The following is a 13,097-nucleotide window of genomic DNA, read 5'->3' as shown; positions in this document are numbered from 1 at the left end:
TTGCAATAATGGTATTCTCACTAGTTTCTCTGTCTCTAGCCTCATATTCTCAGATCCATCCCACCACCAGAGAGACCAGAATCATTTTCCTAAATTGCCAGCTGATCCTCTCTGTCCTCTTCAGTGGGTCCCTACTATCCTCATTCTGAAGTTCACATTCCCTGGCCCAGCCTACACGCTGGTCCTTTCTGATGGTAAGCTTTCCTCGTTCCTCTGGTCATTTGGTTCCTGCCTTTGTAGCCCTCAGCTCCCCACCCCTACCCCCATTCATTCTGTCTCTGGAAAACATCTTCTCTATCTTGACCTTAGAGTCCTAATCCTGGCATTAACTCACAGTCAAGATATCACTAAATCCAGTCGTTCTTAATCTTGGCTACACATTAGAAGCTTTAAAAATTCGATGCCCCCACAGCCTCTCAGACCCATTAAATCAGAATCTGGGAGCATCCTGGGGATCCCAGTGTGCAATCCAGGCAGAGAACTCAATCTCCCTCTCAGCCTGTTTTCTCCTCATCTGCCCTACAGACTTTCCATCTGTAAGAATTCCCACAGGGAACCAGCTCCGAGGCACACACCTCGGCAGGAGCTGTTCAGAGCACTTAGCAAAAGCAGGGCTTCGGGTTGTTCCAGGCATGGGCCCACAGTCACCATTTCAGGCAAGCTTGGAAAAGTCCTGTCACCTCCGCTGCAGCTGGGCATGACTCAGCAGGGGATAGGCCTTCCTGGTGACTGGCTCCGGCTTCGGGTGTGGCCCCCACAGCCGCCCTCCTCCTATTTGGAGAAAGCCCAGCTCTGACTCCTGACACAGTCTCCTGAACAGTCCCCTGATCCTCCAGAGCCAGCCACGCTCACTTTCTAGCTTCCTCCATCTGGATAATGTCCACGGAGGACTGTCCACTTTCATTCCATCAACCCCATGGAGGCACCAATTTTTAAACTGACAGGCTCAGACAAGTTGGCTAGGAACACAGCCTGTGGCTGTGGTAACAGAGTTGGGCTGACTCCACCATTCCCTAGCTCAGGGCTCTTGGGCCTGTTGGCCATTTTCACCCGCCTGGGCTACAGCGTCTGAGTCTATAAAATGGAAATCATTACTCAACCTCAAGAACATGTAAAATGCCTAAATGCCTAATTTAGAGGCAGGGCTGGGTAACAATTTCCTTTCCTACCTCCTCTCCCCTTTCCTTTTCTCTCCTCTGTAAAGAAAGCAGGCTGGACTAGAGGTGATCCCTGGGGTTCCTTCTAGTCCTGACACTGGAGGGAATAAGTGAGGACAAATCTGGTATACATTATGGGAAGGAAGTCAAGCACACGCCTCTACCTTCCTCCAGTTCCCCAGGGCAAGATGCCATTTTTGCTTTAACTGGCACAGGGCCTCTAGGAGAAGATGCAGCTTCTACCTAGAACTGGTTGGCTTTCAAGGGAGTGTGCTCCCATCTGGATGGGTACGACTCCAGGTTTGAGGACCATTTGGTGGGGATGGGCTCCAAGGTAGACTGGTGCTGAATACCAGCTCCAGCCCTGACTAGCCGGATGACCTGGGGCAGGTTTCTTCTCTCTGGCTACTTTCCCTACCTGAAGAATAGGCATGGTGCACATCGCCTACCTACTGGCCTTATAGGGTTACAGTGAGGAGCAATGGAGAAAAGCACAATGAAAAGCCCTTTATAAGCCCCAGAATGCCATATAAATACAACAGCATTAAATCAAGCATGCTTCGATTCTTCAGTGCAACGTCAGTGTTGGGTGAGAGGGGGGTTGAGATGACCTATTAAACTCTAATGATTCCATGGGCCCTCAGATTCTAGAATTCTATAGCCCCAAGATTGCAAGGTCAGAGTGAAGAGTCTCTGACCAGGTCAGGGCCAGGTCATGGCTGATGTAAATGACTACAGCCACTGAGATGGAAGCTTGGGTGTGTGTAGGTATGTGTGTGTGCAGCACAGAGACCTTTTTTGATAAGCAAGGGATGGCACAGAACTCACCTTCTGGGGAGCATTGATGACTCCAGTGTTGTAGCCAAACTGTAGGGAGCCAAGCACTGCCCCTCCCACAGCCAGCATGAGGCGACCCGTCAGCTTCTGCAGAGAAAAAAAACCAGATAGTCACAGGCATGTCTGGGTCTAGATTATCACAGGACAGAGTCTGGGCTGGCAAGTTCCCATGTTCAGACATCGTGCCAGACTCCTGGCATCATGCCAGTCCTTCTCCCAGGAAACTTGGCCACATCATGACCTCAGGTGCCCAAACCAGCCCCAGTGACTTCTAGATACTGGGCTGGCCAGACTTCTTCCTGGGATGCGAGGAAATTAGGGTCTTTCCTCTGTAGTCAGATCTTGGCTAGGCGAGGCCTTGGAACTCTGGGTCTGATTACCCTCATGGAGCCATGCTTGGGGTTCAAGTAGCTCCAGACCTTCTGGGTAGGAGCCCAGGTACCAATGACTCTTCTTCCCCCAACCATGTAAGGAAGGACTACAGTCAGCCAAATGAGATGGTAAGAGCAACACAGATGCAGAGGAAGCACTTTGGACTTGGAGCAGAGAGCAGAGGGTTCTGGCTTCTAATTCTAGCCTACCTACCAACTTGCTCCATGAATTTCAACAGGCTAAATAATTGCCCCAATACCCCCCAATCCCAATTTTTTTATCTGCAAAATAGGAAAAGTCATGCAGTCAGCATTGGAGAGGTGGTCCCTTCTCCTCCATTCACAGAATTGGCAACTGAGCCCTGAAAGGTAGAGCCAGGACTGGAATTCCAGGTTCTCAACTTCCTATGTAGGACCCCTCTCAGCAACAATGCCCATACCAGGAGCTTCCCAAGGTTATATGGATACAGGCCACATGCCAGCCAGCAATGTGCTTTGGGAAAGTATATGACACTAGGTGAGTAAGGGTGTCTGGGCAAGGTGTTTTCTATGGGCACAGGGCTCAGGGAAAAAAAGGACAGTGGGCTTCTGTTTCCTGAAAGAAGAGGACATAAAGGCAGCAGGAGGGGAAGAGGCCAGCTCGCAGAGGGCCGTGTTTACGCACAGATGAAAGGTGAGCAAGGCATTCTGTCCCTGCTAGAGAAAGGGAGAACAATCTTTATCTGGTTTTTAAAATGAGAAAGGCAAGAAATATGATATTAGGGCAGGCCCTTGACTGGCTCAAAAAGAATGCAGCCAGGGGAGGCATGCCAAAGAAAAACTGGTATTTATTATACATGCACCACACCTGGCTGGGTACTGGAACTAGGGGAAGGAAGAACAGACCCTTGAGCCACAGCACATGGAGATCCCAGCTTGGCCAGGGCCTGCTATGCATCTCTGGGCCTTGGTTCCCCCCCAATCCAAGGGTGGCCCTGACTTCGAGATCCTCAGAGATATCACTGGGCTTAGCTAGCTGTTAATCAGACATGTTCCTAGTATATTCATTTCATTCTCCAGAAGCTATCAGGGAGGTAACTGTGAAAGCCCAAGGTTCTCACATCAGAACATGTAAAAGAGGAAGAAGACCGTGGCCCAGCCAAGAGCACAAGCTCAGGGCCGGTTCTATATCAGGTGAGCCCTGGGTCTCCTCCTGCCGGGTTGTACTCCCTCCAAATCCTATCCTTCATGGCCCAGCTCAGAAGACATTCCCGCTCCTACATGCCATAGACCCCCACCTCCACCTCATGTCTTCCTTCTGTCAACTCCGTGGAGAGCCTCAGACCTAGGGCTGTCTGTTCTGAATGCATGGTGAACACCTGCTAAATGATCCCTGGTAGGTGCTGGCCAAGCCAAACCCATAAGGTGATTCCTATCATTAAATAAGAGGATGTCTTGAGGCCTAAACATGGGCTCAACAAACAGCAGTTGTTCCACTCCCGCCCTATGCTGAAAGCCCAGGGATGACATGTATTAACTCAGAACTGTCTATACCAATGATAAGCAAGATATATGTTTTGCTAGTACACATTGGAATAAATATGAAACTAACAATGCAAACTTATGATTTAATAAAATGTGGCATATCTACATAGTGGAATACATAAAAAAGAAATGTATTGATTTGGGACGTTCTCCAAGTTACACTGTTAAGTAAAAAGCAAGCTTCAGAGCAGGGTATTGTATACTACCTTTTGTGGAAAAAAAAAATTGGCTGGGAGAAGAATAGACATTTCTACTTGTTTGTTTAAAAGAAGGTTCAAGAAAGATAACATTGTGCCTTGGGATGGAGGTGGGAGACTTTCCATTATGTACTGAGATTGGAACCATGTGAATGTATCACCTAGTCAAAATAAATTTCTTATAAGCCCTTTGATTTCATATCACTTAGGATGAAGCAATTTAAGTAAAAATATTAAGTGAAAAAATAATACAGATAACATGGATCTGGCAAAATTCCTGCCAGGGTAGCACATGAATGCATGACAGCTCTGGGAGAGGTAAGCACAGTTATTATGGACCCTGTTTTAAGCCTGGCTCTAATATTCAAGGTGTCTCTGGGCCTTCAAGGTGGCCCTGTGAGCCCTGCTCAGTGGGTGGACTGCACTGTTGGCAGTGGGGCTGCTGGTAGCTGAGGACAAAGCCCTTGGCAGGCCAAGGTCAAACTCTGCTTTAGAAAACTTGCCTACCCATGCCCCGGGTTATATTCCCATCCACCCAGGCAGACTGCTGCATTATTACTCACTAAAACATGCTCCAGGCCCTGGGGTGGAGCTGGGACCTGATGAAACAGGACCTAGGCCTGATATCAAGGAGAAGTCCAGTGGAGAGGGAGATGGAGACAATGAGAAGCTAGTGTGGTACGAGGCACAATGGGAGCCCCCAAGGGAGAAACTTCCAAATTTGCCTGGGGATGATAAAGATGGGTTCAACAGTAGGTGACATTTGGACTTAGGCCATAAAGGACACACACCGAGTGTGCCAAGAGGGGAAGCAGTGGCAAGACAGCATTTCACGTAGACAGAACAGTATGTGCAGAGGGAAGAAAAGGAGACAGATAAGGTTGGATAAATTAACAGGGGGTGCTGGCTGCAGGTGGAGTGTGGACCCTTGGAAGGCACCCATCATCTAGACCCCTCATTTTATCAGTGATCCCACCTCTACCCCCATGGCTACTGCCACCACATCCAGCTTGATCACTGCTGAACGTGGAATCAGGAGACCTGGTTTTAAATGTAGTGAATTGGAGTTGGAATATGTCACAGCCCTGTCTCCGGGGCTGTTTCCTCACATAGGAAATGGAGATATCAGTTCCTTCCTTAAAGAGTTGCTGTCACCATTCTGTATTAAGTGCCCATCATGATGCCTGGCAAAGTTCACTTGACAAATGTTTGCTGAATCTGAGGCCATTGTGGCACCATCTGCCCCGGCAGGCCCTGAGGCTGGAACTGAAACTCAGTGACGTCCATTCATTCAACATATATTTAGGTGCCAAGCTGATGGAATAGTTAATAAAGATACTAACATGTTTGAGAAAGAATAGCTTTCTGGTAGGTGGGAGAGCAATGTAAAGCCCAAAATCTGAAACTCCTCAGTAGCCCTTCACCACTCCTTGGGGAAGGGGCTCCCTTCTAGGCCATCCCATGCTTGTCCAGACTTCTGCTCTTGCTACATCCTTTGCAGTCTCCAGCTCCTGCTCCAAGCAGTTGGGAATAGCCACCTGATACCTCACCTGCCAGACTCGGAACTACTTAAGATTGGGACCTGTGTCTTTCTTATTGGTCTCCTTATCCAAAGTGCCCAGGTACAGAACAACTGTAAAAACAAATAAAACCACTGCTTCACACTTAGCTTTGGGGCAAACCTGGCTCTGTGTGTATCCACTTACCAGATGATGCCATTTATCAAATCTGATATGTGTTGGAACATCAGCTCTGAGAGGCAGAAACAGGATAACCCCACATCTGCCACTCTACCCCACAGGGCTGCAAAGGCCTCTGAAATCAGGCAGACCAGAGTTCAAATCCTGACCTCCTAGGACTGTCACAAGCAAATATCTGGGCTCAGGGTCCAGCGCAGGGCCATCCCTCCTCTATTTCAGGGTCCTGAGGATCACTGAGGGCTCCCCACCTCCCAGGAAGCTCTCAATGTGGTGTCAGCTTTGGGGACCTTTGTTCCCACACATGGGAATGCTGGAAGGCTCTGGCCAATTTCCTTGTTGCTAAAGCACATACCATGCAATGGATGGGCTTAAACAATGGGAATTTGCTGGCTCATGGTTTTAAGGCTAGAAGTCCAAAATCAAGGTGTCATCAAGGTAATGCTTTCTCTATGAAAACTGTGGTATTCCAGGCCTGGCTGCTGGTGATCCTTGGTCCTTGGCTCCTGTCACATGGCAACACACACGGCAACCTCTCTTGGCTTTTGCTTCTCTTCCAGGTTCTACAGAAGTTCAGCTTCTGGCTGTTTCCTCTAGCTTTCTCTCTCTTTGACCTTCCTTATGAGGCTTTCAGTAATAGAATTATGACCCATCCAGATTCGGCCGGGCCACACATTAACTTAAGTAACCTCATCAAAGGGTCCTATTTACAGTATTCACACCCACAGGAATGGATTAAGTTTAAGAACATGTTTTTTCTGGGGCCTCTGGCACCAAGCCACCAAACCAAGTAACACAGTCTTCTGACCCATGCCCATGTGCCCTTCCTTGGCATGGCACCCCAGCACTGAGTTTGGCTGGCAGGAGGCCCTTATTCAACATTGGCAGAGAGAGGGTATGTTGCTACTGCTGCTACTCAGAAGCAGGGCATTTACTGGCTCATGGTAAATGCAGGAGTGTTCAGGAGCAGCATAATCCAGATATTCCCCACCTCTTCCTACACCCAAGGCTTCCCGCAGTGCACTGGAACACAGAACACAGGGCTTTGTAACTACTTGGTCCAAGCTCTAAGGAGGGCAAGGACAGGGTTGGGTAGAAAAGGGGTTTACCTGAGCTAGGACAGCTTTCTTTTTATTTATTTTGTGTAAGTTTCTCTTCTACGATTTTATTTCAACAAAGTTCTGGGCATTACAAAAAGAAGAAAAAGCTCAAGAAATTGCAGAATTGCTTTCACATTGTCATTTGATTGCTGAGGAGGGGACTGAGGGTCAGAGAGTAGGAGCCTAGGATACTCAGCCAATCAAGCTAAGGTTAGAACTTATGCTCTTTGTATTCCTAGCCTGGTGTTTTAACCTCTGACCCCTCTATTCCATCCTGCCAAGTGATTTCTAAAAGAACAGTGATGGGTTAATGCTTCAAAACCTGACCTTTGGGTGTCCGCAGGTTTGTGCTTCTTGACGCCAATTTCTTGAGGACTTGCAATATGTCAGGACTCCTGCATGGGTGAGCAGCCCTGACACCCCACAGCGGGCCTGGAGGCAGAAGGTGCTCAGGAATCTTTTAAGCCAGAGATGAGAGGAGGGAGCTGCCGCATTTATCAGCACCAGCTAGGCACTAGGCACTGCGCCAAGGCTGCTTGCACATCCTGATTTAACCACCAGCAATGTGTTCTAGGGAGAGATTGCTCCCACTTTTCAGATGAGAAGGCTCAGAGAGGAAATAGCAGGTAACACAGACTTTTGTGAAGCTTCAAGTCGAGGGGGGGATCTCTGATGTCAAATTCCATTTCTGAGCACCAGCCCCCGAAGGAAACAACGTTTCTACCTGGTGCTTTCTATATAGGTCAAATTCCATTCCAGCAACTCCCCCAGCTCTGCCTACTCTGAGCCAAGAGATCCCAGGCTCAGACTCATAAACCTCTTGGCCCCTTGGGTGGATTTTACTCTAAGCCAAAGGCTGGCAAACTATGGTCAAATCTAGCGTGCCAGCTAAGAATGGGTTTTTACATTTTTAAGTAGTTGAAACAAACAAACAAAAATAAAGACTAAAATTTTATTAAAATCAAATTTCAGTGACCATAATAGCTTTATTGAAAGATAACCATGTTCCTTTGTTCATGTATTATTTACAGCTGCTTTTGCAGCTGTAGAGTGGTGGAGCTGAGTAGTTGTGACAGAGAGCCCACAAGGCTGATAATATTTACTATCTGGCCCTTCACAGAAAAAGTTTGCTATTTCCTGAACTGCTTCTTGCAAACCCAACATGTGAACTGTACAGGATTTTCAAAGCCTTTCAAGGCAAAACTAATCATATACCCTAAAATAATTAAAAAGGTGTTTGTTCTATAATGGGATGTTAAACGCAAACAATCAGGTCCCTGTGCCAGCCCTGGATCAGAATCTGGACCCCTGGAGAGGACACAGGGCTCAGCTGATGCCTCCAGGAGGGACCCAGTCAGTGGTGAGACAGGCGGTAATTCAATTGTGATACAGTTAATTTGATAAGAAGATGGTAACATGTTGAAGTCCTGGCTCCCCAACTTGTGTGACCTTAAAAAAAAAAATACCCCTTTTCCTAAGGCCTCAGTTCTTCATAAGAGATGTTTTCTAAGAATAATACATTAAATTACTAAAGAAAGACAATGCCTGAACGCATGTTTCAAAATTCTTGTAGTCAGTGGGGATTCTGCTATGAACTAAATCAAATCCTTGCCTTCTTGGAACTTGATATTTTAGTTTGGGGCAGGGAGGCAGAAAATAATAACATAAAATACATCAGGTGGCAAGTAGAATAAAGAAAGACAGTGAAGGGGGTGCTATTTCTTAACCATAGTGGGACATGCCTGTAATGGAATATTAGACAGCTGTTGGAAAGAATGAAACACATCTGTATGTAGCACTTGATATGGAAAAGAACCCCAGGATGGATTAAGGAAAAAAAAAAACAATGTATAAGATATATGTTTTGTGTAAGAAAGGGGGGGATAATAAGCTTGTATAATGGCATCTGCATTTGCACAGAGAAACACTGAAAGTATTACCCCTAAGGAGGGTGGGGATGAGGGAATAGGGATGGGCACAGGGCAGCACAGAACTATGTAGAAAGTATGAGCCAATTACTCACATATTACATTTATAGACATGCAGCTATATATGCACAAAGAGAGGTCTGTTGGGGGTAAATACCAAACAGTTATGACTACAGAAGAAGACATTTATTCTTAGACATTTTTATGCTTTGCTATCGCTGGCTCCATTATTTCCGTAATTAAAGAAAAATCTACAACCTGACCCAGAGAGGTAGGTATTATTTCCTTACAAATGGGGAAATGAACTCTATCAGGTGTTAGGGCTTGCTAAAGTCAAACGGTTGAGCTGGTTTCTGCTGAAGCCCTTTCCTCTCTGCTCCCAATGCCAAGTTCAGCAGATACCTCTGTAGTCAAAGGCTCTAACGACTGGAGTCTAACAAATGCTCTTTTTTCTGGAAAGCAAAAGCCAGCAAAGTGGCAATGTGGAGGTCTTGGAGAAGGTGAACACTGCCTTCGTTCTGCCCGGGTTCGAGGCCTGGGAATCCTGCTAAGTTATTACAAATCCCCAATGTTTATGCCTCAGCTCAGGCCGGGTTGGATGGCACAGCCTCCAGCTCTGCTCCACCCCCGCTCCACCCCCTCCTGCAGAAGAAGGTAACAATCGGAGGCTTGTTTTGGTGACCAGTGCTGGGCCCGCTGGTCTGGACACAGACTCTCTAGGCTCACAAGTGCAGCCAGAAGCCTTCCCGGCTTCTGCCATCCTGGGGACACTAGTTACCAGACTGAGTGCTTTTGTCACCTCTATGCCTGGGATTGAGGTGGGGGGAAGGGGTAAGGCTGCAGGCCCCAGGCCAATGCTGCACACTTCCCCCTTTGTTCCAGGCCTCCCCAGCTCTGCCAGCCTGGGGGCAGGAGTAGGGGAAGCTGATGACTGTACCCTTGGTGCCAGAGCAGGCTCTGGGCCCCGACACCCGGTGACCAGGAGGCACTGAGTAAAGCTGAGCTCCCTGTAGTCACAAGCTGATTACGGGGGATTTGGGGCTGACCCAGCTCTGGGACAAGTAGGTTCAAGGCCCTAGATGGCTTGGCATGGACAAGAATTATCTTGGGGCTGTTCATACCGTCTGGACATCCACACTGACCAGACAGACGGTGTTTCCAGTCTCATCTATCACCTAGTAGTGAATCCTCCACTTCACTTAAGAAACTAAGGCTCTGAGGGAAGCCACCTCCCCAAGGTCACAGTTTTGTGGGAACATCGTTAACACTTTATATTTCCATTCATTAGAAGGGTTTCAGTTGTCAAGTTGTGTCCAATCCAACTTTTAGGCTCCTATTGTACCCAGCGAGTGCTTGGAAAGTCTTGGGGGTGCTTCTAGCATAGAAGAAGAGTATAGAGGAGAAAAATCTTTTTTCTTTTTTTCACACTGTAGAACACTTCAAATATTCTAACAATCTTATCGTGGACAAGCCTCTTCCTACAGTTTCCTCATTTGACAAATGGGCTAGAAAGTCCCTTCCTGCTGACTTTTCTTTATCCTCTTATGACAGCTCATGCATCTAAGAAAGGGGTGGGTGGGATAGGAGGCCCAATGTGTGACCTTAGGAGAGTCATTTTTCACTGGACCGTCATGTTCTCATCATGTCTTGTGGCTCCCTTGCAGGGCACTTGTGAGGATTCCAGGAGATAATGGATTCATTTTCAAACCATCTGAGGGCTGACCCAAGTTCAGGCAAATAGGAGCAGCCTAAGGCAGGGCAGGGCAACTAATTAGTTGATCCTCTCTGGGCCTGGCACTCTCACCCCGTGAACCAGCTTCCTGCTATAAAAGAACTGGCCAACAAGGAACTTCATGCTTTACCAGATCAAGCCCAGACATCCTGCCTCCCTAAAACTTCCCACTCCCCAAATACCAGATTTCCAGACTTCTGGATAGAGGCCACAGCACAAAGGGTACAGGTCACCTCAGTCCCAGGTGAGCACAATGCATTGTGAGAGTTCAAGGAGGGAAGGTACATTTATGGGGACAGACACACCTATGTTTTTCTTTTATCACCCTGAATTCTTAGCTACTCTAATGATGAAACATGGCATGATTTTGCAGATGCAGCATAACTTCACTAAGCTGAGATTCAAAACCACTTCTACAGGGATTCCAAAGCCCATGCTCTTTGCTCTACTGAGGGGGCTGAGAAACCCTGCAGACTTCTGGATTTCTCCTTTGTCTGGAGGGCAGAGACTGATCTAAAGTGGATGGCAGAGCTATCAGAGAGGCCCCTGGGTACCATGGGTAATACAACCACAAGTTCTTCACAAATGGCAGGTACTCTGGGGGCAGGGCTCATCCTTATCTGCTGTCCAGGAGGGTTTGAGGGTGCGTGCGTGAACCCCTGGGTTTCATTCTGATTCTGAGGCTGGGGTGGGGGGAAGCAATTGGACTTGTCCCCTCCCTACTTCCTACTCAGTTACCCACAGCAAAACACGGTTGAGTAAATTCCTAGTCTAGTTCCTAGATCAAGAGGAACACAGCGAAAAGAACTAAGTAAGGCTTTAGAGATACACACCAGGTTATAAGATTTGTGCAAGGGCCTCTAGGCCTCAGTTTAACAACCCCCACAAAATGGCTGTGCTCACTCATTAAATCAAGTCTCTAAACGGAGGTGCTTTACCCAAGAATATAAGTAAGATGATCTATCAGGGATTTGATCAGAAGCATTACTACAATGGCTCTCTGAATCTGATGAACTGGACCTTCAAGAGAGGCCTGGGTTCAAATTCACCTGAGCCACTTAACTAGTTTGTGACTTCAGGAAAGTTACTTCTCTTCTCCTGCTCCTGACTGGCCAAGGCAGGAACTGGCAGGGCTAATATGAGAGTCAGTGACATTGAAAAGCATTTTAGCAGAATCCAGTAAAGTATAAGTGACTGTCATTTTTCTCTTCTGCTCGGAATGGTCACTTATCCATTCAGCAAACACCCAGGTCCAACATCACCTGCTGAATAGATAGTCTTTACTCTTGAAGAACTTACTTTTTTTTTTTGCATGGGCAGGCACTGGGAATTGAACCCGGGTCTCCCGCATGGCCGGCGAGAAATCTGCCACTGAGCCACCATGTCCCAAACAGAACTTACTTTTAAAGGAGAAGTTATCCCCGTCTTACAGAGAACGTGGACTCAGACATTAAGTGGCCTGCCAGAGTCCTGAGAGAACACAGCAAGAATTGGACTTCAGAGTCTCAATTCCTTGCCACTAGTTAAAATCGTTCCTCCTTCTATTTTTATTTAATTTAACCCCAGAGTGTATGCATCACCTACAATGGTGGGAAATGTGTTCTCGGCTCTAGGGAACATCCTCAGGGTCTCACTACAAGCCCGAGGGCCAGGGCTTGGTGATACAAGTAGTCTGGATTCAACAGGCAGGAAGAAACCTTTTCCTGCTGCGGAAAAGCCTGGCTTCATGGCCACAGACGCCATGCCCAACCCCACAGGACACCTCCCCAGCCCACAGGATGGACAGTGCAGAGTCCCGTGTAAAGAACAGGCATCCTGTGCCTTCCCTGACTAGGAGAGGGGAGAAGCCAAGTAGATAATGATAAAAAAAAAAAAAAAGTGACTTGAAAATTTTTACAAAGGAGAAAATAGGGAGGGAGGAAAAGAAACAATGACTTGAACACTGGAAAGGCTCAATAAATATTTGTGGAAAACAAACCGCCCGGGAAGAAGGCACAATTCTCGGCAGGGAGAGATTGCACCCCGTTTTACAAAGGATAACAGAGATCCTATTCAAGGCAGTTGTTTGCCCCAGAGAAAGTTCTTAGCCATTTAGAGAATTCAGAGTTCTTCTTTTCCCTGGTGTGGGCTCCGCCCGCACAAACTCCAGCCTGGGACCCCTTCCCAACCCCTGGTCCCCCCACCCCACCCCACCCCACCCCGGTCCCATCGCCCGGGCCTCAGAAGCCCCGCCCCGCAGAGAAACGTGCCTCTTGGGAGCACATTCCCCCGGGACTTGGCAAAAAGATTTGGTGTCTGAACTGCTTTGGAAAGAAGGGCCTTGGATAACAACTTAACATCTCAGCTCCGGAGTTAGAAGCCCCTGAGTTCGTAGCCAGGTCTTAAGGAAGTATCCTCTCTCCTCCGAACCTCGGAAGGCTCCGCAAGGACCGTAAGAGGCCGCGTAAAACGCCTTACACAGGGCCATTGACATAAAGTGGCACTCGGGCACCGGGAACAGCGATTCCAAGTCCTCAAGGAGTGGGGGCAGGTCCCGCCTTCTCCTGGCTTCAGG

The 13,097-nt window shown here is 47.8% G+C and overlaps 1 protein-coding gene across 1 annotated transcript in view; it reads right to left on the bottom strand.

Moving 5' to 3' along the window:
• SLC2A1 (solute carrier family 2 member 1) overlaps positions 1-13,097 on the bottom strand; it is a 28,727-nt gene that overhangs the window by 14,960 nt on the left and 670 nt on the right. Inside the window, exon 2 of the mRNA XM_077150002.1 lies at positions 1,986-2,081. Coding sequence (XP_077006117.1) covers positions 1,986-2,081 — 96 coding nt within the window. The remainder of the gene's footprint in view (positions 1-1,985; positions 2,082-13,097) is intronic.

The sequence above is a fragment of the Tamandua tetradactyla genome, chromosome 2 (assembly GCF_023851605.1).
Source record: "Tamandua tetradactyla isolate mTamTet1 chromosome 2, mTamTet1.pri, whole genome shotgun sequence".
Taxonomy (NCBI): domain Eukaryota; kingdom Metazoa; phylum Chordata; class Mammalia; order Pilosa; family Myrmecophagidae; genus Tamandua; species Tamandua tetradactyla.
The sequence above is the reverse complement of the archived record's forward strand: the minus strand, read 5'-3'. Positions and strand labels throughout refer to the sequence as shown.